The following is a 26,349-nucleotide window of genomic DNA, read 5'->3' on the forward strand; positions in this document are numbered from 1 at the left end:
TTGTGTTAGTTCCCACCCATATGACCTCACTTAACCTTAATTCCTGCTTTAAAGGCTCTTTCTCCAGCTGCAGTCATATTTTGAGGTACTAGGAGTTGGGACTTCAACATAAGGATTTTGGGGGCAGGGGGAGGAGACACAATTCCGCCTGTAATAGGACCTGAGGAGACAGCCTATAGACCTGCATGTGGCAGTCACAGGAAGACTGAAGGGACCTCCCCACCGCAGTGAGCATGCACTCTCATCAAGGCTGCGTGGAGGGTGAGGCTGGGGCCTGGGTGCCAGTGAGAAAGGTCCAGGTCAGCAGGGAAGACTCCCAGGCCTGACAGAGCCACAAATGCAGCAGCGGACCCGTGAGGACCCTCTGTAGAACCAGGGAAGGGAGCAGTCGCCTGCAAGGTCTAGGGTGAGGTGAGGATTTGAGGCCCACTTTTCCATTCTCATAGGTCATTCCGCCAAACATTTGGGGATTTTCTAACACCTGCTGTTAGGAGGTTCATTTGGAACTCAAACACATGGCTAGTCAAGGTCAGCAAGGAGGCTCTTGTCCAGGCTTCTGTTTAGATCCACAAACATTTTCTTTCTTTTTTTTTTATAGGAGAGGTGAGACTCCAAATTCATGAAACCTAATTTTTTTGTAAAAATATATTTTATTGATTTTTTACAGAGAGGAATAGAGAGAGTTAGAAACATCGATCAGCTGCTTCCTGCGCACCCCCTACTGGGGATGTGCCCGCAACCAAGGTACATGCCCTTGACCAGAATTGAATCTGGGACCCTTCAGTCTGAAGGCCGACGCTCTATCTACTGAGCCAAACCGGTTAGGGCGCCTTTCTAAATTTTAAGCCTTTGTATGAGACCTATTTTCTGCTCCCCTTACCCTTTCCGCAAGCTTTTGGGAATCTTCTTTTTGTCCCTGTTGTTCTGACATTTTATTATAATGTGACTTGGTGCCCTGATTCCATCCATTATTCAAGGACAGAGCTGTTCAATTGACCTTTCTGCACTGATGCAGATGTTCTCCATCTCCGTTGTCCAATATGGTAGCCACCAGCCACGTGAGGCTATTGAACACTGAGGAACTGCATTTCTGATTTCATTTAATTTTAATTAATTTATACTTATATTTGACCAGCCATGTGACTAGGGGCTACTATTTTGGGCAGTGCTAAATATTGATCTTGTAATCTGGAGATTCCCACCCTTTGGCTCTGAGAAATTTTCTTGAATTATTTTTTCTATTATTTTGTTCTGATTCTCCTACTGGACAGATGGTGAAACTCCTAGAATGGTTAGTTTTTTTATTTTTTGTCTTCCATTTTCCATCTCTTTATTGCTCTTTTGGAGTCAATTAGTTAACTCTACTTTCCTATATTTCTATGGGATGCTATAGTTTTTGTTATATATATTTTTTATTTCCTGAGGCCTTTAAATTTTATCTTGTGGATGATGGGAGCTGTTGGTGGATTTGAGCAAGAGTGAAATGTTACAAGATCCAAGTTTTACAAGGCTCTTCTGGTGGCCTAGTAGAGGATTTCCTGGATGAGGCCAGCCTAGTGTCAGACAAAACACCTTAGGAGGTTATATCAATGATTAGGTTAGTTAGACCATAAAGACTTTATCCCCTTTTGCAACATATTCTGAGATGCTTATCTTTTGCTTCTTTTAACACTTCCTATTTTATTAATTCCCTTCCACGTGGTCTTCTGAAATTTGCCTACCTTTCATTCATTGCTTTTGTCACCTTTTACTTTCTGCTTTCCTGGAAACCTAGAAAATTCTGATTGTGATATGTCAGAATTATTTGCAACATCTTTTTTCTGCTGAGACCAGTTCAGTGAAAACACAACTTAGTAATGTATACAAGGATGTGCATGTCATTTTTGGGTCACAACCAGCTCTGTACTATGTTTGCAACTACAGTGGAAGTGTGCTGGGCGGTGTGGAAGGAGAGGTCATCCCATGGAACCTGCTAAGTTGTTTCTGGAGGTCCCTGGAATTGGAGCCAGCATGCCACTGTACAATTTGGAATCACAAGACCTGGCTCCATGCCCTGGATTCATAGTTTAATTTCTTGGGAAAGACTCTCCTCCATCCTGAGCTTTTGTTTCCACATCTGTAAAGTGGGAATTAAAATAATACAACATTACTTATCTTACAGGGTTGTCATGAGGGTCAATTAAGAGAGACATGAAAGAACTTCTTAAACCGTACATTGAGGTAATATATTAATTCTACCTTTCCTCAGGATCATCCTCCAACCTTTCATGTTTGTCCTTTATAAAATATTCCAGCTTACAGCCCCTTCTTCCTACCTGTCTGTTATCTCAGAGATAATCTCTATTATCTCAGAGATTCCAGAGGTATGCCACATTCTGCACACAGTTATTTGTCTTTCTCCCTCCAGTGGGAGGATGCTCTCAAGGATGGGGACTATATGGCTTGTAGCCCACAGCCTGATGATATAATTACACATAACATTCACACACTTTGGCCTTGAATCAATACACAGACAGATAAATGTATTCATACAGTACACTTTCCAGTGGGATCTATGGAATTTAACAGGTGCCTCCTGGAGCAAAATTTAACTCTAAGATGACAAACTGTGATGGTAGAAATTTCAGGCTGCATGACAAGCTTCCAAATAAATAAAAGGAAGTGGGTGAGATAGTTGGGACTTTCCGCATTTTACCAATGAGACATCCACTTACTCAGACCAGTTTTATGCAACCTTGGAGAATTTCTGGCTAGGCAGCGGTTCCCAACCTGTGGGTCGTGACCCCTTTGGAGGTCGAACGACCCTTTCACAGGGGTTGCCTAACTACATCCTGCATATCAGATATTTACATTACGATTCATAATAGTAGCAACATTACAGTTATGAAGTAGCAACGGAAATAATTTTATGGTTGAGGGTCACCACAACATAAGGAACTGTATTAAAGGGTCGTGGCATTAGGAAGGTTGAGAACCACTGGGCTAGAGGGACCTAAAGAATTGGTGACAGAAGAGTGTCACTTTCTGCAGAAGGGCTGAAAGTGAGAAAGGATAAAGAGAGAAGGAAGTGCACAAACACAGCTTAAATGTCTCCTGCTTCTTTGATTTTTGGGAACCTTTAAGGTTTTGTTGTTGACATACTTCTTGGTTTCTCAGGCCAAGCAGACACAGAACATGGGTCTGAGTGATGATAAGGAGCAAGTGGAATTTATAGATGCACAGTACTTGCATCTCTCCCATCAGGTGACACGGACTAGTATTACAAGCTGTCTCCTATCAGCTCCTCAGTGCCCATAAAAAAAAAATCCCCCACTGCTCAAAGCAGGAAGCCATCTGCTCTAACCTTCTTTGTCCCAGAAAAAAAAGCTCATTCAAAGCTCTTTGAAGTCTTGCATGCTATGTGTGCTGCCCATAGTGTGACATTTTGTCATGTCAGTGTTGGCTAAGGTATGACATTTGTCATGTCAGTGGTGGCCATCTGGCTGCTGTTCTCCTCTTCACACCCATTGGTCTTGAACTTGTGGTCTTTCAGAGAGAGAGGGAGCCATTCTTTGGTCATGAATTTGTCTAACTCCCTGTCTACTGCAGGACCCTCTGGGGGCAGGGGGTGGGACAGGAAGCAGGATGAATTGATAAGCATGGTGTAGCCATCTCCATCTCATCCATGTCCTGCCTTTCCTTTGGGAGCTCCTCATCAACAAAATTCTGATGGATCAGCCTGAATGTGCAATAATAATGGCGGAGGCAGAGCCAGGTCCTCTTGTTGTATTAAGCATCTAGTAAGATGAGTGGTCACCAAAGGGCCACAGGGAAAGGACATGCAGAAGACCTAGCAATACCACTTCTACCAACTCAACTCTGTCAACATTTCTCAATACACACTATGCGTAAAGTGTTTTGCTAAGGACTGGTGATATAATGGTGATTAATACCAGACTGTGTCCTTCATAAGACCTCAATTTGATAAGGGAACTTGGTGTGGAGACCAACAATGGTGCCAGAGGATAGAGGACAATAATAGAATTGTCTGCAGAGACTAGAGGTTACCAAGAGGAAGAAGTGATTGTATCTGTTCAGGGACGTTGGCTATGAAGACTTTAACAGAGCAGAATTTGTCTGAGCTAGGTTTTGAAGGGTGAATAGGAGTCGTCAAGGGGGTACCGGGGGAGAAAACTGCATGGGTAAAGATCTGTAGACCTAGATCAGTGGTTCTCAACCTTCTGGACCTTTAAATACAGTTCCTCATGTTGTGACCCAACCATAAAATTATTTTCGTTGCTACTTCATAGCTGTAATGTTGCTACTGTTATGAATCGTAATGTAAATACCTGATATGCAGGATGGTCTTAGGCGACCCCTGTGAAAGGGTCGTTCGACCTCCAAAGGGGTCGCGACCCACAGGTTGGGAACCGCTGACCTAGATTGTTTGAAGGATTTCAAGTATTTTTTAGTTCAGGCAGCCATGGAGTCCAGGGCAGTTTAAAGGTTTAAGACCAGTGGCTTTACTTGAGTTTTCTGTAACATTTGGGCTTACTGGTAAAACGGAGTGAGTAGTTCATTGATTTCCCACAGAATATGAACTCAAGGGTGGTCAAAGTGGGAGTGTCCCTGATGCTTTGCCGACTTTCAAGGTGGAGCGGGCATCTGCAGTTGGAGCACAGAGGGCCCTTTAAGTGCTTGCTGCTCTAGCCTCGCCCACTTTCTCAGCTGTAAACGTTCCAGTCGGGCTGAATCACAGCTGGGAGGGGAGGGGCAGGAAGCTTCGCACACACACACACGCACGGGCTGGCTGGCAGAGCGTAACACACAAGGCTTGCTGACAGGAAAACTCAAGAGGAGAGAACCTTGAACAAAAGTGGCCATGGACCTGATCCCAAGCTTTTCCACAGGAACCTGGGTTCTCCTGGCTACCAGCCTGGTGCTCCTCTATCTGTGAGTTACTGTCCAGGCTCATGGCCTCTGTAATCTTGGCCTTGGGGAGCTCATCAGGCCCCTCTCTGCCTTATTTGGTTTAAAGATCCAACCGGGGAAGTTGCTTAAACGGTGGGGGCTACAAACACCAACGGGATCATTATTGCTCTCACCCTGATCTGTTGAAAGGGTAATTAATGTCCCATTTGCCTCCAACTCTCAATTTCTGTAGACCAGAGTGTTTGGGGACATTACTTGCTCCTTGGGGGTGATTTTCTAATTGACAGTTTGGGTAGACCTACCAGTGGTCGGCAAACTCATTAGTCAACAGAGCCAAATATCAACAGTACGATTGAAATTTCTTTTGAGAGCCAAATTTTTTAAACTTAAACTATATAGGTAGGTACATTGTTATTAACTTAATTAGGGTATTCCTAAGGCTTAGGAAGAGCCACACTCAAGGGGCCAAAGAGCCGTATGTGGCTCGAGAGCCACAGTTTGTCGACCATGGACCTAGACAGTATTAACCAGAATTCAGCTGAGGCAGATTAAAAACAACCGGCTTCTGTCCTTGTCCCTTTCCCAGCTCCAGGGGTCCTGGAGGCAGGAGGGAGTGGCCTGGGGTTTTGTCTCATTATCTTCACCTTTCCAGTTCTGTGTCTGCTGCTAGAGATGTGTACAAGGAATGGCCCTTGTGTCACTAGGTTTGTACCTGCTTCCTCCCTCCCACTGCCTGGTATAATTTACACCATGTACGAGGGTGCACCCCAGACTGGGGGGGGGGGGCCTGGAGACTTCCCCCCTTCTCTTCAGACTAGCTCTTTCCTCTATTCTGTCTCTCCCCTAAAACTCGCCTCCTAATACTCAATTCCCACACCTTGTAACTGGCAGAACTATTACCCCTAAATGAGAAAAGTTTAGAGCAGAAGGAATTTAGCAGAAATCTTGAAACTGTATTCTTTTCTTTCACCTTTTTCTTCTAGTCTTTGGGGGAGGGTTGGCATCATTATAGAGATTTATTTCTCCCAATATGAAATCTGCTAACTGCCTGCAAAGGCACGAGCCCAAAAGCAAATTTGGGTTTAAAATTTTTTCCCCTTAACTTACAGTGCAGGAGGATGAATCAAACCATCTAGCAGAGGAATTAATTTCAAGCATGAGATTCCTGGCATCATGAAACAGGTTGAGTGAGAAGTCATTTTGGACATGTGGGTAGGGAAGGACCGATCCCTCTATGTCCCATTTGACCTCTATCTCAATTTCTCTTTCATTAAGAGTAAGAAATCATGATGACATGGACATAGAAAATATATACTTTGTTTCAATTCTATGAAAGAAATATTATAAATACAGTTTATTGTGGCAACATATTTTCTCTCTGATAACATTTTAAGATTAATTGATAATGTTTAATTTAATTCTATTTAATATTAGATTTGTTTTTTACTAAGACTATTTCCAGCATGTTCTTTCTGTAGGATAAAAGAGGCTGTTGGTTCAGGATTTATGTCCACAAAAGTATGTAAATAACTTCACCCTACTAGAATAATGTCAGGAATATGAGTCCATTGTACAAATATATACTTCTATAACATAGATTATCTGTATGTTTTAAAATATACTTGCCTAACCAGTTATTTTAATCTCACAGTTCAGGTAAGCAAGATTGTGAGCCAGTGATGATAAGAGAGGCATTCTGGATGGAGTGGGAGAACATTTTCCCCAGATACGCCAGGTCCTGGGCCTGCAGTAGGTCATTAAGAGGGCAACAGTGTAGGCATCTCATCTGCTTGAAATCTGGAGACAGGGCACCATCGAAGTCACACTGTGTGGTCTGTGTGGCAATGGGTCAGTCACTAGAATCTAGTGACTGGCACCACTGGATAAACAACACTGTAGCCTTAGAAGACACTGGGACAGCCATGCGTCAGTAGCTATAGAGTAGACGGTGTCCTCTTATGGCAACACGATGAAGGGCAATAAAAATGATTGTTTTTATTGTTAGCCCCTTTCTTTGAACCCAAAGCAGCATTTCTCTACCAAAAAGATGGAAGTTGAAAAGAAACCAAGGAATTCACCCAGCTCACCCAATGCGTTGTTATGGGACCATGTGAGTTTAGACTCTAGACTAGATCACTCAGTGGGATCAATGTTGCTGACTCATTCAATTGCTTGGCCTCACTTGAGAGTTCATGTAACATGCTGAGAGTTCAGAAGCAGAAATGGGTTTAATTGATTTGCCATGACTGTCATGGCAAAGGAAGGGACTCGGGTGGGACTAACCAAGGGTACCCTAGGTTTTAAAGTGAGTGCACATAATTGCACCAACTTTCTGGAGGAAGGTATCCAAATACCTATTAGGGTTTGACTGAAGTACCTCTGCTGTCCTTCAGCACAGGTCCTTTTATGCAATGTTTTTTAGCTTTTTTTCATCCAATGTTATAGATTATTAAAATTGTACACAATGTTAGAAACCTATACTTTTTTTAAAAAAAATATATTTTATTGATTTTTTACAGAGAGGAAGGGAGAGAGATAGAAAGTTAGAAACATCGATCAGCTGCCTCCTGCACACCTCCTACTGGGGATGTGCCCGCAACCCAGGTACATGCCCTTGACTGGGATCGAACCTGGGACCTTTCAGTCTGCAGGCCGACGCTCCATCCACTGAGCCAAACCGGTTTCGGCAACCTATGCTTTCTTAAAGGTTAACCTCCAAAGAAGAGGAACGAGGTTTTAATTTGACTTTCTGGAACATTTCATGGGTACTTACTTTATGTTGTATAGCACATCTTTCACTGTCAACAGGAAGGTACTGAAGTTTGGAAGGCTGCCTTTTAGCCGAAAGTGCTTCTAGGGCATGTTGAACCATTATACAGAGCCTACTTTCCAGCCATACTTTTCTAATTTGCCTCTATGAGGTGAGACTTGTAGGCCTAGCAACTTCATCCTTAAAATGGTTGCCAGCGGCCTCTTTCCTCAGCCTCTCTTCATCCTCCACTCTTCCATCTCTTAGTAATACTGGAGTGGGAAGGCTTGCAAGGATTCAGAACCCTCAGTTGTGAAACTCCACACATGACACATGAAAGATCAAATGCAGGCAGGCCTACCATAGTTAGCACCGGCCTCAATTTTGAGGTAGTTGACCCAGAAGCAGTAAACTAACTGCTTTCTGACTGGCCATCTTGATAAAATGAGTGAGCCTGGCACTGTGCTTAGCAGGTGAGCATCACAGGGTGAAGAAACAAATGCAGTGAGGGGAAGAATGGCTTGGAAATTGAGCCTTTACTCATAGGTTCCTTTATACAGTTTCATTCAGGAAACATAGGGGTCAACACCCTTCTCTAGAGCTCAAGCCAATCAAATTGCCTGACAACAGAGACTTGGGTGTAGCTGAAAGGCACTCACATTTCTGTGATGCCAGTGAAAGCCCTGAACACAATTTTAATTCTATAGAAATAGCCTGCACTGTGGCTATTCTAAGGCCTCTTTATGATGATATATTTAAGAGGAATCAGAGCTTAAAACAGGGTCAGGGCATAGGGGGAAGAAAAAGCATAAATGTGACTGAGCAGACTGTAAGAACAATGCCTCAGTAGGCTTGCAGTAACTCTCAGTTACTGAGTGGATGAAGTTAAGCAAAATATCATCATTGGAGCAGAAATTATTTTCCCTTTTTCTACCTAGAATTAGAATCTCCAACATTATGAACAAACAAACTTACTAAATAGCCATGAGTGAATCTCCTGGAAAACATTCCAGCCTCAGCCTCTTAGGAGCACTCTCCTTTGGAAACATTTGTCAAGTATTCATTCTGGGGTTGGGTCCAAGGAAAGTTCAACTGATTTTATCTAATCACCATTACTTTCTCTGAATCTCACAGCAGAAGTGGGAAAAGAGGTGATCAGTGAATGTAATTATTGCTGTGGGAGTTGTTGTTACTACTTATCACCTACACGTTCACTCCCTCGCTTGACTGTTGCAGTTCTGAGTCAGTGCTGGCCAGCCCCAGGACCTAATCCATACTTCTGTAACCTGGCTTTCTCTTTCACTTTATAGATATGGGACCTATACACATGGACTTTTTAAGAAACTGGGAATCCCTGGGCCGACACCCCTACCTTTTATGGGAACTGTTCTGGGCTACCGCAAGGTGAGTGCTGTTTGCGCTTCTTCTTTTGCTTCTTATGGTTCCAAATCTCAGCTGAGTTCCCTAGTAAAAGGGCCTTGCTCAGGAGGAAGTTCTGAGGTCTCACACTTTCCAGAAGGGCACCATAGGCCCCGCCCTGCGCAGGCCAGGTTTACCCCAGGGTCAGTGTCCGCTGTCAGGAGCCTCAGGGGTTGGCTCAGTGGGGCAGCAGAGCTCTCAGCTGATCCAGCTCGCGCCTTGTCCCAACGTGTGAGCATCGTGAGGAGCATTTTCTTTCTGGGAGGTGCAGGTTCCCAGGAAGACATAACCATACTTAGGATTAGGAGAAAAGCATGAAGGGATGCCTGGTAGTGCCCCATGAAGTCGGATGTGCTAGAGTCAGACTTTCCTGCTCACAGGATACGCTCTAGGTAGCCTTTTCTTGACTCCTCTTGGATAGCTTTGAAACCTCAGAGCATTAGGCACCCAAGTAGTCACCAAGTAATTTGCACATAAATACTTGAATTCTCTAGAGAACTGATAGTTATTCCCATGGTTCTAACCCACCCTTTGCTCCCCATGACGTCTTTGGGGATTTGAGAGATGGAACAAGAGCTGTTTGCTTTACTTCTCTGCCCTCAAAGGAGGCACCCTATGGCTGAATCTGAGAGGGAGTGGATATAACTGAGGTAAGATGGTGTTTATCTATGGACTTCAGATATTTGCTTACACAAAATTACTAGAAAGGAGATGTTTGGACAAAATTATTGAGCATTTATTTTATCTGAATAGAATGACCTCAGTGACATAAGGATTGTGAATTTTGGCAAAGTGTTTGTGGTTGATCTAGCCCTGATGCTTTGCCCAGGGCTTGACCCCTACATGGAAGGTTATGAGCTCATGTCCATAAAGCCAGCAGGCAGAGCCTTACATGCAAACTGTGTTCTGCATCAGATTTTGTTTCCTGTAGACCAGATTCTCAGATTCTAATTTTCCAAGCTGAGTTCTTCAGGGCCTCATTGAGTTAAAAAATCCCATACTTTTTGCCTCTGAAAAGGCAATTTCCTTTCCACCTTTCCCAGATCAACTCCTTGAAGATGCACCCCAAGACCCACATTTCTGGAACTTCCTTTGCATAATTAAAACATAAAATATCACAACTGAAACTTAGCCACAGGATGTGTTTTTTAATTATAGAAGTGAAAGCACAGAGAAGGTATTTTAATTTGCTCTGTCCTTCTGGAGTGGTGACATCTCCCCATCTTTTCCGTGTTGAGCTGGAAAATTGGGGAGTGAGTCACTTTGCCATTCATTCAGTCACTCACTTCTCACTCAGCAAATATGCCTTAGATGTGTTTAAATCTGCTAGACTAAAAGAGGTCCCTGGTGTCTTAAACTTCTTAGTTCTGCTGGGATTCTAGAGAGGGCTCATGAGATAAATGAAAAGGATGCTTGACCAGGAGGTCAAAGAGTGTGCAGGGCGCTCTTACTCTCCCTCAGCTTCACTTCTGGAGTGGCTATGGAGGTAATAATTCTGGGGTTATGAGATTTTAGAGGTAGAGTTCAGTACATTTAGGTTAATAATCTAATTTTGTTTCTCCTTGCAGGGTATATGGGATTTTGACATGGACTGTTTTAAAAAGTATGGAAACATGTGGGGGTGAGTATTTGGGAAACTCCCATTGGATAGACTTGCTGTTATGATGAGGGCCTCCCTGGTGTGGAGGACAATCTCAGCTCAAAGCCTATTGTAAAGCTTTTAGAGGCTTGTCCTCTAGGACCCCAGATGTCACCAGGTGTCCAGGCTGCATTCGGAATCAAGATGGGGAGTTGCAGGTTATCATACTCTCCTGACTTTGATGGCCTAGGGACTCCTGGCATCACTTTCTGTCCAGTGTCTCATTATTCCCCTCATCTCTATTTTTCCTCCATTCAGTCTCCTTTAATTGCATGAAATGCATAACTTCAGACCCTTCTAATATATTTCCATCATAACCCTACATAATTGACTTTAAAAACATTATAAACCATAGTTTTATGTTATTTAAAAAATTTTTGTCCTTATTGATTTTAGAGAGAGAAAAGAAAGGAAAGGAACAGAGAGATAGAAATATTGATGAGATAGAATCATTGATTGGCTGCCTTCTGCACACCTCTTACTGGGATCAGGCCACAACTGGGCATGTGCCCTGACCGGGGGAATCGAACCAACCAGCTCTTGGTGCATAAGTTGATGCTCAACCACTGAGCCACACCAGCTAGACCATAATTGACTATTAATAAAAGCCCAACTCTTTAATTTCAAATTTGGATTTGTTATATACTTTTGAAAAAGCTGTGGGTTTAGGTAAACAGAATGGGAAACCATATCTGCTTGGCTTTGTTTTTACTTCCTCCACAAGTTTGGAGTTTGGGTTTAAAACAATGTTTAAACCAAGACTTCTCAATAGAAGTTTAGTTTATACAAGTATTGCTTTATCTACCATATTCTACTGACTTTGAAGAGATAGAATATTTCCAAACCATTCTGCTTCCTGGTGGGCTGATGGACTTAAGGATTTTACAAAGTGGTTTCAGTCAGTTGCAGCGGCTGTTCTCATTTGAAGCTGCTGGAGGTGTGGTGAGAGCCGCAGGAGAGGCTTTACATGGTGTTTGTGTCCTAGAAGCAAAGGGGGGAAGGCTTTGCTTCTCAGTACTGTTTCATCCCCTTTCAAATCCTCAGAAACCATAAGGTTCTACTGAGTTGGCAGGGTCCAGAAAGGCTACGTGATGGAGTAGAGGGAACACACAGCACTGGGTCACCACTGGCCCAGCTCCAACTGCCCTCCCAACATTGACCACTTGTGAGGTCTGCATGTCGTCCTCTAAAGAAAGAAAGTGGTTCTCATGCTTGGCTGTGTATAAGAACCAGCTTGGAGAGTGTGTTAAACATGCACACTTAGGGCCCAGCAACACCGAATCCGTAGTGTCAGGGCTGGGGCCCAAGAATCTGAATGTTGCCTGTATTGTAACAAACTCTAAGGCTGGTGTGAGGTCATAAATGTAGAGGGTTACCCAAAACCTTGTGTCTCTCCACCCAGGTGTTTTTGAAAAACACGATGGGGAGAAGGGAATCATCCAAGAAATATAGTCAATCAATCTGACCAATCTAAGTGCCGCCGCAATTACTTATATCACTGCTTCAACACTCAATGTACTTGACACCCACTTACGCCTTCTGAGCTTCAGAAGATTTTTTGGAAATGGGCGGAATTAAGTGCAGGGGTCCTCATCCATTTTTATATGGATCACAAAACCGTTAGAAAGTCCTCTGAGGGAGTCAAAGAAAGAATAGGTAAGACTTGTGGAAAATTTCCCATTATATTCTAGTTAATGAAATGATTTATAGTAAAAAATAAAATGCTAGAGGACAGTGTTACTAAACTTATAGTAGACCTCATGTAATTCAACTTATAGTAAACCAGCCAGGAGATGGCCAGATTGGGATGTATCCCAGAAAGAGTCAGCTTTGTGTGGTGTGTGTGTTAAAAGTGGCTTGTCCTGCTGCTGGCTGATGTCTCCTACATGGGGCCTGAGGCCCACTTAGGACCCACATATACAATAAATATAAGTAATGGAAAGAAAATACTTTTAACTAAATTGTACACGCTCTTTTGTCTTTTTTATTCTCTTTGTCCTTTGATTGATTGATTGATTTTTTTGTCCTTTGTTTTAAATATTTCCAAATTTGATTCTACCAAGGACTTCTCTTTAATAGTTAAAATATTTCCTTTAAGCAATTGTAAACAAATTTTAGAATATAGGGCAAAGAAATCATTCATATTCCTACTATATCTTTTTGTGCATTCCAAGTCATTATTATTTGGGAACACATTTTTACATATTTGTTATCAGTATGTTTACACTTTTCTTTTTCTGAGGAATTTTTCCATTGATTTTTAGAGATTGGAAGGGAGGGAGAGAGACAGAAAGGGGGAAACATCGATGTGAGAGAGACACATCAATTGGTTGCCTTCTGCATGCACCCTGACTAGGGCTGGGGATTGAGCCTGCAACTTTGGTATGTGCCACTGGGCAGAAATGAACTCAGGACTGCTCAGTCCATGGGCTGATGCTCTATCCACTGAGCCAAACCATCTAGGGCTATGTCTACACTTTTCATCTAATAGTATGTCATATGCATTTTTATATCTATCTCTACATTATAAAAGCCTAAGAGACCGTTATGTCCGGTCGACCGAATGACTGGTTGACTGGTCACTATGATGCACACTGACCACCAGGGGGCAATGCTTAACGTAGGAGCTACCCCCTAGTGGTCAGTGTGCTCCCATAGCCAACCTCCCGTGGTCCCTCCCCCTGGCCGGCCGGCCCCGATCGGCCCTGATTGGGATTGGGATTGGGTGAGACGGCCCCGATCGGCCCCAATTGCCGGCTAGACTGAGGGACCCCACCCATGCATGAATTTGTGCACCGGGCCTCTAATCCTAATATGCAAATAGACCGAACGGCTGAACAAGAGAGCAAGTGAACAACTGGTTGCTATGATGTGGTCTGACCACCAGGGGGCGCACACAGAACATGGTGGGCATCAGCCGTGGTGGATGGTGGAGCAGGTGAGCGGGGGCGCCAGACCAAGGTGGGGCGCTGGTCGCTGTCATTGGGGCGAGCCTCTGGTGGTTACTGAAAATTCTTTGCTCCCATGCACCATGGTCCCACCAGGCACTCGAACCTGCTGCTGGTGTCAGAGCCGGCCTCGATTGTTCGGTGCCATCAGCAGATGTGAGCAGTGGCTTCCAGCCCCGATCGCCCTGAGGGCTTCTCCACCTCACCCTGCTCCTGAGGGGCACCTGCTGCCTGCGATGCCCCTGCTTGCACCTGCTGTCAGTGCCTGGCACCAGTCCCAATTGCTCGGTGCTGTCAGCAGGTGTGAGCAGCAGCTGTGGGCCCTGATCACCCCTGAGGGCTTCTTTACCTCTCCCTGCTCCTGAGGGGTGATCGAGGCAGCAGCCACCACTCGAACCCGCTGACGGCACAGCCCCACTTGCACCCGCTGCTGGTGCTGGCCCTAATTGCTCCACGCCATCAGTGGGTGCTAGCGGGGTCGGCGCTGTCAGTGCGTGGGAGCAGGGCTGCCAGCAGAGGGACTGGGGCCACAGTAGGAGGGGCTGGGCAGGGGCATGGTGGATGAGCCGAGACCTGCTCCTGTGCCCACCACAGCCTTGCAGCCCACAGTTCCTTTAAAGGTGCACGAATTCGTGCACTGGGCCCCTAGTTTTTATATAACTTCCAAAGTATATTTTTAAGTAACTGAGTAGGTGGGCTCTACATATTTTTTTCTGTTGCCAGGTAATTTATCTGCCTTCATCTATTTACTAATTTCCTTTTTGATAATGAAATATTTTAAATATACAAAAATTTTAAAGAATGATATAAGAAATTCCCATTTACACACCACCTGGATTTAAATGTTCTAATGTTATTTCTAACAATGATCTCTAGGAATATGAATGATGTAGCATTAGAATGGAAGTCTAGACTTCCAGTTGTGGCTCCAGCTGCAGAAACTGGCTTGTTCAATTTAATCAGCTCTGTTTTTCCTGACATAGGTTCTATGATGGTCGGCAGCCTGTGTTGGCAATCACTGATCTAGAAGTGATCAAAACAGTCCTAGTAAAAGAATGTTATTCTGTCTTCACAAATCGGCGGGTAGGTATCTATTCTTTTAAAAATTAAATTGTTATTTATTTATAAAGTTTCATAGTGAAATAATAATAAATTAACAGGAAGTTATAAAAAATGCGGGAATATCCCTTTTTCACTCTGTTTCCCCCAATAGTAATCTATACTAATAAAAGGGTGGTATGTTAATTAGACCAGGTCAACCAGACATCTTCCGGTTGTCCTGCCTTCCTTCCGGACAAAACCATGGTGGCAGGGGCCAAGGCAGAGGCAGTTAGGGGCGATCATGCCGGCAGGGGAGGGCAGTTAGGGGCGATCAGGCCAGCAGGGGAAGGTAGTTAGTGGCAATCAGGCAGGCAGGCAGGTGGATGGTTAGGAGACAGCAGTCCCGGATTGTGAGAGGGATGTCCGAGGGTGCAGGCTGGGCTGAGGGACCACCCCCCCACCCCCGGTGCATGAATTTCATGCACTGGGCCTCTAGTCCTATATAATAAAATCGTAATATGCAAATTGACTGAACAGTGGAATGACCAGTCAGCAGGGGGCGGGGCTGGCAAGCAGGTGGTACCAGGCCAGCTAAGGCATGTGCCAGTGGGCAGAAGGAGGGGACAGTGGTGGGGGGGCGGCTTGCCTGTGGTGCCATCCCCTGATCAGCCTGCCCAGTTGCCTACTGCAGAGGGAGTCCACCAGCAGTGGCAGCAGCAAGGTGATGGGGGACGGGGCCAGCCGCTCACTGGCTGCGCCGTCCCCTGATTGGCCTGCCCGGTCAGACATCTCCTGAGGGCTCCCAGACTGCAAGAGGGCACAGGCTGGCTGAGGGACCCCCCCTGCATGCACAAATTTTCATGCACTGGGCCTCTAGTATCCCATATAACTATAGTACAATGTCAAAGCAGGAAATTGACATCAGTGTTATATCTATAGAGGTTATTCCGATTTCATAATTTTATGTGCACTCATTTGTGCATTTCTTATAAAATTTATCATGTGTGTAGATTTGTGTAACTACTGCCATAAATGAATATACATAACTGTTCCATCTCCATAAGGCTTTCTCTTTCTATTCTTTTATAGTCATAGTGTGTAGCTTATCTTTTTTTTGATATTCTTTTTAAAAAATCTTTATTGTTGAGATTATTACAGATGTCCCTCTTCCTCCGCCCCCATAGCTCCCCTCGACCCAGTTCCCACCCCACCCCAGGCCCTCGCCACCCTATTGTCTGTATCCATAGGTAATGCATACATGCATATAAGATCTTTGTCTAATCTCTTCTCGCATCCCCCACACCCCTTTCCCTCTGAGAACTATCAGTCTGTTCCATTTCTATGCCCCTGATTCTATTCCATCCACCAGTTTATTCTGTTCATCAGATTTTTTATTCATTTGATTTTTAGATTCAATTTTTGATAGATATGTATTTGTTGTCACTTTGTTGTTCGTATTTTTTATCTTTACCTTTTTCTTCTTCTTCCTCTTCTTAAAGGATACCTTTCAGCATTTCATATAATATTGGTTTGGTGGTGATGAACTCCTTTAGCTTTTTCTTGTCTGTGAAGCTCTTTATCTGACCTTCAATTCTAAATGATATCTTTGCTGGGTAGAGTAATCTTGGTTGTAGGTACTTGCTATTTGTCACTTTGAATATTTCTTGCCACTCCCTTCTAGCCTGCACAGTTTCTGTTGAGCAATCAGCTGACAGTCATATGGGCACTCCCTTGTAGGTAACTAACTGTTTTTCTCTTGCTGATTTTAAGATTCTCTCTTTGTCTTCTGCTCTTGGCATTTTAATTATGAGGTGTCTTGGTGTGGTCCTCTTTGGATTCCTCTTGTTTGTGGTTCTCTGCACTTCCTGGACTTATAAGTCTATTTCTTTCACCAGGTAGGGGAAGATTTCTGTCATTATTTCTTCAAATAGGTTTTCAATGTCTCGCTCTCTCTCTTCTTCTGGTACCCCCATAATTTGGATGTTGGTATACTTGAAGTTGTCCCAGAGGCTCCTTACACTATCTTCATATTTTTTGGATTCTTTTTTCTTTTTTCTCTTCTGGTTTCTGCTGCCTATGTGCTGGAACTCAGAGGGAGTTTGAGTTAGTTCCTGCATAGATCCTTTAAGAGAAACTGCCTGGGACTCCAGCAGCCTCCATCCCTCTCAGCCTCAATCCCTGCTGGGTTTTACAGCCAGAAATTATGAGGATTTTCTCTCCCCAGCACGGGGACCCTGGGCTGGGGGGCCTGATGTGGTGCTGGGACCCCTCACTCCTTAGGGGGATCTCCACAGCCAAGATACCCCTCTTGGTAGGACAAGTATTTTTAATACCTTGTTAAAGCCATTTGTGATCTCATTTCTTTGGGGTCTGTTACTAGAAGTTTATTGGGTTCCTTTGGTGGAGTCATGTTTCCCTGATTCTTTGTGGTTACTGTAGTTTTGCAATGGTGTCTGTGCATTTGAAGAAGCAGTCACTTCTTGCAGACTTTACAAAGTACCTTTAATAAGGAAAGACCTTTACTTATGGGTTGGGGCACACTGGAGTAACCCTTGGTCTAGTGATGCAGGATGCCACCTGGGGGTGTGTAGTGGCTCCAGGTCTCATGGGCAACATTGGCCAGGTAGCAGGGGTTCACAACATAACCAACTATATGATCCTTGACAGCAAGAGCTGTGTTTGTTCCATTGTGGCTGCAAGGGCGGTTGGGGTTTTCAACAGCATCAAGAGGTCCGGTGATGAGGGACTGGGACAGGCAACAGTGGCAGCCAAATTTAGTGGTTTGCAAATTCTTGGGGCTAACTGCAGGCACACACGTCCAATGGTGAGATCCTGTTCCAGTGGCAGGGGTTGGGGCCAGCTGTGGGCACACAAATAGATTAGAGTGCCTGGGCAGTCAGTGTATACTCATGTAGCTATAGCAGCTACCTAAGACATGCAGGGCAGTGGGAGCTGGTGATGGAGTGGAGGCTGAAAGTGTGCAGGTGTGTGGCTGCAGGGATTAGCTGTGGGCATATGTGTCAATGTAGTCCACTAATAGTCAGAGCTGGCTCTAGGCACCTGAGAATCTGCAGGGGACTGGGCTAGTGTTATACACATGCCCAGCCACAGAGGCCAGGGCTGTCTGCTGGCACAGATCCTGCTCAGTGGTGGCACGAGTTGGGGCAGCACTGGTCGGGGTGGAGTGTGGTTGGGCAGGATTCAGGCTCCTGGAATCTGTGAGTGTGAAAACCCGTGGGACTGTCAGCAGTAACATTTCCAGGGGTTTCACAGCATCTGTGCCCAGTTGTTTCCTCAGCCTCAAAGGCTACTGGGGTCTTCTGCAGAGCTGGACACAAAAAATCGTGGTCACTCATGCCACATGGCTGATACTGGTAGTTCTTGCTCTTCTGTGTTCTTAACTATCTCTGGACTTCTCATCTATCCCAAATCAGATAATTTGTACAATGCCCTGAAAGGCTGGGGAAAATTATCACTCACCCTATTTCTCTTTTCTCAGCAAGGGGAAGTCTCCCAGGCTGGGAACTTCCCTCTTGGCACTGAGCAGCACCAGCCTGGGGGATGAGATGATGCAGACAAAATAAGACTATTTTCCCTATCCACTTTATACAGTTATTCTCAGGGATTTTTTTGCTCCATTCTGTTGCTGATTTTCTTGAGTGAACTCCTGAGCTCTCTTAGACCTATTTTTGTGTGTGGGTAACTGTTTTTTTTTCTGGGGGCGGGCAATGGAGGCAGGAGTCTCCTACTCCAACAGGTGATGTTACTCCAGGCTTATCTCATTCATGTGATGTTACCTTTAGGTTTAGTAGATGCTCTTTATCAAGTTGAGGAAGTTTCCCTTTTTCTAGTTGGTGAGGTTTTTTAAAAAAAATATCATGAGAGTCGACCAAGATGGCGGCGTAGGTAAACACCGGAGACCGCTGCCGCAAACAACCATTTCAAAAATACAACTAAAAGACTGAACGGACATCACCCAGAACCACAGGAAGGCTGGCTGAAGAGAGACTCTACAACTAGAAGGAAAGAGAACAGCAAATCGAGGCTCAGAGGCGGCGCAGTGTGGAAAATACAAAGGTACCGAGGTGCGCGCGAAAGCGGGCTGGTGGCTGAGGGCGCGGTTGTCGTTTTCTGTCGGGAGTGAGTCTCAGACTCTGGGCTCCAGATCCGGACGAGTCTCTAGGGACCCAGACTCAAACGGGAGAAGCGGGATTACCCGGCATCAGTTGGAACCTGAGGGCAGCTTTCTCTCCGAGGTTTGCAGCGGCTGCCGGGGTTCTGAGAAGCAGAGCCTCTGGGAACGGGACTGAGCGTGGCCATAACTGCTCCCTCCGCCCGCCCTGTTGATCCCGCCCCGCCCAAAGCCCGCGCACAGCCATTTGCCGATCGCCTCAGGCAAAGGCTGGATTAGCGCCTCCCCAGAAGACAGACGTTTTCCGCACAGCTGATTCCTATAGCCAGTCGGCCTGAGGGTCAAATCCCTCTAGTGTTAACTACAACAATTAAGGCTTGGCTAGAACAAGACTGCGCACAGAGACCACAAGGGGGTGCACCAAGAAAGCATAAAAGATGCGGAGACAAAAAAACATGACAGAAATGGAGGATATGGAGCTAAGAATCGCAATTTTGAGGGCTTGCCATAAATTTGTGCAGAACCTCACGAAAACTAATGAGACCCTCGATGCTACGATAAAGAAATTAGAAAGTAAGCATACACGGACTGAAATAAAGAATATTATACCCAATAGCAGACCAGAGGAGTACAATAATCAAACCAAAGATTCGACAAAAAACACCCAATTGGAAAAGCAAAATGAAAAAAGAATCCGAAAGTGTGAAGATAGTGTAAGGAGCCTCTGGGACAGCTTTAAGCGGTCTAATATCAGAGTCATTGGAGTGCCAGAAGATGAGAGACAGCAAGATATTGAAAACCTATTTCAAGAAATAATGGCAGAAAACTTCCCCCACCTGGTGAAAGAAATGGACTTACAGGTCCAAGAAGCGAAGAGAACCCCAAACAAAAGGAATCCAAAGAGGACCACACCAAGACACATCATCATTAAAATGCCAAGAGCAAAAGACAAAGAGAAAATCTTAAAAGCAGCAAGAGAAAGAGGCTCAATTACCTACAAGGGAATACCCATACGACTGTCAGCTGATTTCTCAACAGAAACTTTGCAGGCCAGAAGGGAATGGCAAGAAATTTTCAAAGTGCTGAATACCAAGAACCTACAACCAAGATTACTTTATCCAGCAAAGCTATCATTCAGAATTGAAGGTCAGATAAAGAGCTTCACAGATAAGGAAAAGCTAAAGGAGTTCATCACCGCCAAACCAGTATTATATGAAATGCTGAAAGGTATCCTTTAAGAAGAGGAAGAAGAAGAAAAAGGTAAAGATACAAATTATGAACAACAAACATGCATCTATCAACAAATGAATCTAAGAATCAAGTGAATAAATAACCTGATGTACAGAATGAACTGGTGATTATAATAGAATCAGGGACATAGAAAGGGAATAGACTGACTATTCTTGGGGGAAAAAGGGGTGTGGGAGATGCGGGAAGTGACTGGACAAAAATCATGCACCTATGGATGAACACAGTGGGTGGGGAGTGAGGGTGGAGGGTGGGGTGGGAGCTGGAAGGAGGGGAGTTATGGGGGGAAAAAAGAGGAACAAATGTAATAATCTGAACAATAAAGATTTAATTAAAAAAAAAATATCATGAATGTGTATTGGGAATATACATTTTAGAACAAAACGAAGTGTTGGAAAAATGGAAGAAATGAGTCAAGCAGGTTGGTCTGATAGGTCAATCTCAACCTGAGAAATATAATTACATTTTTTTCTTCTATCACTGGTGAGAAAATGTAAGGGAAAGGGATTTCCATGTTTAAGAATAGCAAATAGATTTCTTATCTTTTAAGTGTTAACTACTATTTTATTTAAAAGCTATCATATTAAACATCCCCTTTTCAAGTTTCTCAAGCTGTAGATATAAGTAAAGATAGAGCTGGTCTGAGGCAGCAAACAGTTTGCTAAAGCTATCTGTCTATCTGTCAAGAATTCCTTTCTATCCTGCACAGCTCTGAAGGATGTACTAGGTCTTGTTCCTATCTATTCTCCTGGAAGAGCAGTTCCTTCAACACATGGGTCATTTGCCTTGAGAAAGAGATTGGAATATAAAGGCTGGAAACCACATCAAGTGACTGGATGTCTCCTGCACCTTCATGAAATGCTAGGCATTGGGATAAGTATTTATTGAATATCTAGCGTAGGGCCTGCAATTAACTAGACAGTCACAAAATATTTGTTGAATAATTGATGCCCGCTTAACAAATTTTCTTCAACTGTTGAGAACTCCAAAACTTACACAGGGCAAAATGTCCTTTGCTTTAAACTCTAGGCCGTTGGTCCAGTGGGATTTATGAAAAGTGCCATCTCTATAGCTGAGGATGAAACTTGGAAGAGAATACGAACATTGCTGTCTCCAACCTTCACCAGTGGAAAGCTCAGGGAGGTAAGAGTATAAGAGGATACTTAATTTGAAACTTAAATAATATATCTGGGGACAGGTAGAAAGTAAGATCGTTTCTTTCCAAGGGTAGCCTGCTGAATTTGAGCTTCCTAATAATGGTCTTTTATCTTTATATCCTAGAATTGACATTATAAGATTCATTATAAGATAGCACTTACTGCTCCATGCTTAAGAAAGCTAGGTCTTGAGTCTTCATAGTTAACTTTGAATGGTGTTGTATTTTGTGTCTAGATGTTCCCCATCATTGGCCAGTATGCAGATGTGTTGGTCAGCAACCTGAGGAAGGAAGCAGAGAAAGGCAAGCCCATCACCTTGAAAGAGTAAGTAGGAGGCCAGCTGCTGGGATTTGGAGCTCTGCTCCAAGACCCCCCAGGCTGCCTGCCAGAGCCCAATTCCCACTGAATTACTGTAATGACCAGACAGAAGTGGGTGTGTGGTGTTAGAACTCCAATGGGCTACCCAAGAGGATGTGGCTCCTCCAAAAAGCAGGGCAGCCAGGAGAGAAAGATCTTCTCCTGTGTACATGAACCAGGATTAATTTGTCTGCTTAGTTGTCACCTTGGATATTCTTGAAGACAAAAATACATAGTTTAGAAAGTAGAAACATGATTGTACCAAAGTTTTCAGTGTAGAGCAGTGATGGTGAACCTTTTGAGCTTGGCGTGTCAGCATTTTGAAAAACCCTAACTTAACTCTGGTGCCGTGTCACATATAGAAATTTTTTGATATTTGCAACCGTAGTAAAACAAAGACTTACATTTTTGATATTTATTTTATATTTTTAAATGCCATTTAACAAAGAAAAATCAACCAAAAAAATGAGTTCGCATGTCACCTCTGACACGTGTGTCATAGGTTCACCATTACTGGTGTAGAGAGTTTGAAATAGTAGCAGGGTAAGGCACTGGTACATATTGGTGGGCAGTGGGTGGGGCTGGGAAGTTACAATGTGGAACTTGGGACAACTTAAACGCCTTCATGTTCTTGGTGAGGATATCAGCAAAATATGAAATATTAAACCTTCCCACCACTTCTCCTTTCTTTAGTCTCAAATTAAAGAAGGTCCTGTATAGACTATGGGTAGGGAAAGCATGCCATTTATTATCTAAAGTAAGATACTTTTAACTATGTAGGAACAACAGAGTAAAGTGGGACTGATCTGGGAAAACTGGAGACATATGATCACTTACCTATGGGATTCCCCCAAATCGATTCTGGAGTGATATTTTTATTGTTATTTCTTAAACTAGGAACATTCTTATTTCTTAAATTTTACAGAAATGCATGTGCCCTAAAGGCAACTTGAGATCACTGGACTTGAGGACAGTGGGTCTCTCAGGAGCTTTAGCAGGAGTGCAGAGAAGGAGCGATGGCATTCCTGGCAACTCAGACCAGGGTGCTGCTGTTCTGTCATGTGCTGAAGCAGAATCAGCTCTGAGTATAGACACTGTGGTGAGGCAAGACCCAGATCAATGTCACCTTTCTTGACTCCACTGGGAAGAGTCATTACCTACCCTTGGTCCTGCTCAAGCACAGTATGGCTACTATTGTCCAGACTCAAAACACACTACTGTAATTTGCCTGATTATGGGTCTCCTTCCCTCTGACTGATCTCCTATTGCTCACAGGTGGGTCTAACTTGCCTTGGTGTCCCCATAACCCAGCTCAGGGCCAGTTGCATGACTGGCATCTGATAAACACCTCATGATTGACTGTGACAGGAGCATAGATTCTTTAGATGATCCAGCCGATGGTTTTGACAGTTGTGTGGCCCTTTACCTGTCTTTGTCTGGGTATATGAATTTACATGTCCTTCCTATTGTATGTGTTGGATAAGGATAGTAAAGAGGTGCTGATTTTAAATTTCTATGTCTTTATTTCTCTACTCAGCGTGTTTGGGGCCTACAGCATGGATGTGATTACTGGCACATCATTTGGAGTGAACATCGACTCCCTGAACAACCCACAAGATCCCTTTGTGGAACATATCCAGAAGCTCTTAAAATTTAGTTTCTTCGATCCATACGTTCTCTGCATAAGTACGTGGACTACTATTTTTCTTTCTCCTTCATTTCCTACCTCCTTTCCCTTCTCTCTCTCTCTCTCTCTCTCTCTCTCTCTCTCTCTCTCTCTCCCTCCCTCCCTCCCTCCCTCCCTCCTTCCCTCCAACCTTCTCTTATCTCTTTTTTTTTATAGAAGCTCATTTGAGATATAATTCACAGACTATAAAATTCATCCATTTAAAAGATCAGTTCCATCATTTTTACCATCTAGTGTCTGTTGACAGGTAAATGGATAAAATATGTGGCATAGATAGAATGGATACTATTCAGCCATAAAAAGGAAGGAAATCCTAGCTTTTGCAACAATATCAATGGACTTTGAGGATATTATGCTAAGTGAAATAAGTCAGAGGAAGTCAAATACTGTATGATATTACTTATATATGAAATCTAAAAAATTACCCAAACTCACAGAAAAACAAGAAATGATTTGTGGTTATCAGAGGCAGGATTTGAGGATGGGGGAATTAGATGAAGGTGCTCAAAAGGTACAGAATTTCAGTTATAAGATAAACAAGAGTGTAGATTCTTAAAGTTCTCATTTACATGGATAGAAAAAAATTTTTAAACTATGTGAGGTAATTTATGTTAATTAAACTTAATTGGTAATTACTTTGTAATATGTATAAGTTGTTCAGAGATATATACAGCCATCATTATATTAATCATTAGAACATTTTTGTCAATTTAGATATATGGTACTTTAAAATTTTTTTAACCTTTATTGTGTGTGTGTGTGTATACATATATATTTTATTGTTGATAGTATTATAGATATTTCCCATTCCACACACCCTTTGTCCTTCTCCTCCCAGCCCCTACCCACTCCCCCTATGGTATTTCTATTTTTATTTTATTTTTTTACATTTATTTATTTTTATTTATTTATTTATTTATTAAATAATTAAATCTTTATTGTTCAGATTATTACAGTTGTTCCTCTTTTTCCCCCCCATAGCTCCCCTCCACCCGGTTCCCCTCCCACCCTCTGCCCTCACCCCCCACCCCCACTGTCCTCATCCATAGGTGCACGATTTTTGTCCAGTCTCTTCCCACATCCCCAACCCCTTTCCCCCGCAAGAATAGTTAGTCCACTCCCTTTGTATGCCCCTGATTCTATTATAAGCACGTTTATTCTGTTCATCAGATTATTTATTCACTTGATTTTTAGATTCACTTGTTAATAGATGTGTATTTGTTGTTCATAATTTGTATCTTTACCTTTTTCTTCTTCTTCCTCTTCTTAAAGGATACCTTTCAGCATTTCATATAATACTGGTTTGGTGGTGATGAACTCCTTTAGCTTTTCCTTATCTGTGAAGCTCTTTATCTGACCTTCAATTCTGAATGATAGCTTTGCTGGATAAAGTACTCTTGGTTGTAGGTTCTTGGCATTCATCACTTTGAATATTTCTTGCCACTCCCTTCTGGCCTGCAAAGTTTCTGTTGAGAAATCAGCTGACAGTCGTATGGGTATTCCCTTGTAGGTAACTGAGTTTCTTTCTCTTGCTGCTTTTAAGATTCTCTCTTTGTCTTTTGCTCTTGGCATTTTAATGATGATGTGTCTTGGTGTGGTCCTCTTTGGATTCCTTTTGTTTGGGGTTCTCTGCGCTTCCTGGACTTGTAAGTCTATTTCTTTCACCAGGTAGGGGAAGTTTTCTGTCATGATTTCTTCAAATAGGTTTTCAATATCTTGCCCTTTCTCTTCTTCTGACACCTCTATAATTCAGATGTTGGTACCCTTGAAGATGTCCCAGAGGCTCCTTACACTATCTTCATATTTTTGGATTCTTTTTTCTTTTTGCTTTTCCAGTTGGGTATTTTTTTGTTTCTTCGTATTTCAAATCTTTGATTTGATTCTTGGGATCCTCTTGTCTGCTGTGGGATCTCTGTATATTATTCTTTATTTCAGTCAGTGTATGCTTAATTTCTAGTTGGTCTTTTTTCATATCCTCCAGGGCCTCACTAAATTTATCGGCGGTTTCCAGAAAATTCTTGAAAAACCTTATAACCGTGGTTTTGAACTCTATATCCAGTCGTTTGCTTTCCTCCATTTCTGTCATTTGTGACCTGTTTCTTTGTCTCCACATTTTGGCTGCTTCCCTGTGTTGATAGAGTGGCTTTCTGTGCTAGATGACCTATAGGCCCCAGTGGCTCAACCTCCCCAATTACCTGAGGTGGACACTCTTGGTGCACTCCCTTGTGGGCTTTGTGCACAGTCTTGTTGTAATTAAGCCTTGATTGTTGTAGGTATCACTGGGAGGAATTGACCTCCAGGCCAATTGGCATGAGAATCAGCTGTGTCTGTAGTGGGAGAACTTCTGTGTTGAAGACACCCCTCTGGGGCAAGACTTGCTTCAGTCTGGCTTTGGTGCTCACTGAGTCTGCCCTTTGAGTATGTCCCTTATGGATCTGAGAAGTTGTAATTGGATGGTCCCACTTTGACCACTGGGTACACTGGCTCTTGGATCTAAGGAGGTGCTAATTTAGCCTCTGCCTGAGGCTACCCAGCAGGAGCTACGAAGAGATCTGCAGATTCCCCTTCCTTTTTTGGGGTTTGGAGGTGCCCAGATGAGGCCCAGCTGTGAAGCAATGCAAGCTGCTGTGGGGCCTTGGGCCTTCTCTTGGAAGTTCTGGGTCTGTCTGGCCCAGCTGCAATTTGTTAGGTAATTTTCAGATTGCAAAGGGTCAGGGCATTCATATGCAAAATCCTCTGCCGCAGCCTGGGTGGGGTGCGGTCTCAGGCAATCAACAGGGTGGAGCAAGCAGCTATGGCTGATCCTCAGCCCTGCCCTAAGGGGCTCCGCGTCTCAGTGTCCCGGTAATTGCTGCAAGCACCTCTGAGGGAAAGCCGCCCTCAAGTTCCGAGTTCTGCCCACTGCCAGACAGTCCAGTTTCTCCCCGTATGAGGCCTGGGTCCCCAGAGACTTCCCGGAACTGGAGTTCAGAACAGTCGGGAGCTTGTGACTCCCTCCCGATTCAAAAAGAAAGCCAGGTCCTCAGGTACCAGCTTCTTTCCGCGCGCTCGAGTCTCCGTA

At 43.7% G+C, this 26,349-nt stretch overlaps 1 protein-coding gene across 1 annotated transcript in view; it reads left to right on the forward strand.

Moving 5' to 3' along the window:
* The first annotated feature begins 4,758 nt into the window (after window positions 1-4,758).
* LOC139008877 (cytochrome P450 3A12-like) overlaps window positions 4,759-26,349 on the forward strand; it is a 42,936-nt gene continuing 21,345 nt past the window's right edge. The window contains exons 1-7 of the mRNA XM_070412616.1: window positions 4,759-4,932; window positions 8,971-9,064; window positions 10,648-10,700; window positions 14,650-14,749; window positions 21,117-21,230; window positions 21,480-21,568; window positions 23,139-23,287. Of these exons, the coding sequence (XP_070268717.1) occupies window positions 4,862-4,932; window positions 8,971-9,064; window positions 10,648-10,700; window positions 14,650-14,749; window positions 21,117-21,230; window positions 21,480-21,568; window positions 23,139-23,287 (670 nt within the window). The 5' untranslated portion in view covers window positions 4,759-4,861. The remainder of the gene's footprint in view (window positions 4,933-8,970; window positions 9,065-10,647; window positions 10,701-14,649; window positions 14,750-21,116; window positions 21,231-21,479; window positions 21,569-23,138; window positions 23,288-26,349) is intronic.

Source organism: Myotis yumanensis, unplaced genomic scaffold (assembly GCF_028538775.1).
Source record: "Myotis yumanensis isolate MYYU_CA2020_CCGP unplaced genomic scaffold, mMyoYum1.0.hap1 SCAF_4, whole genome shotgun sequence".
Classification (NCBI taxonomy): domain Eukaryota; kingdom Metazoa; phylum Chordata; class Mammalia; order Chiroptera; family Vespertilionidae; genus Myotis; species Myotis yumanensis.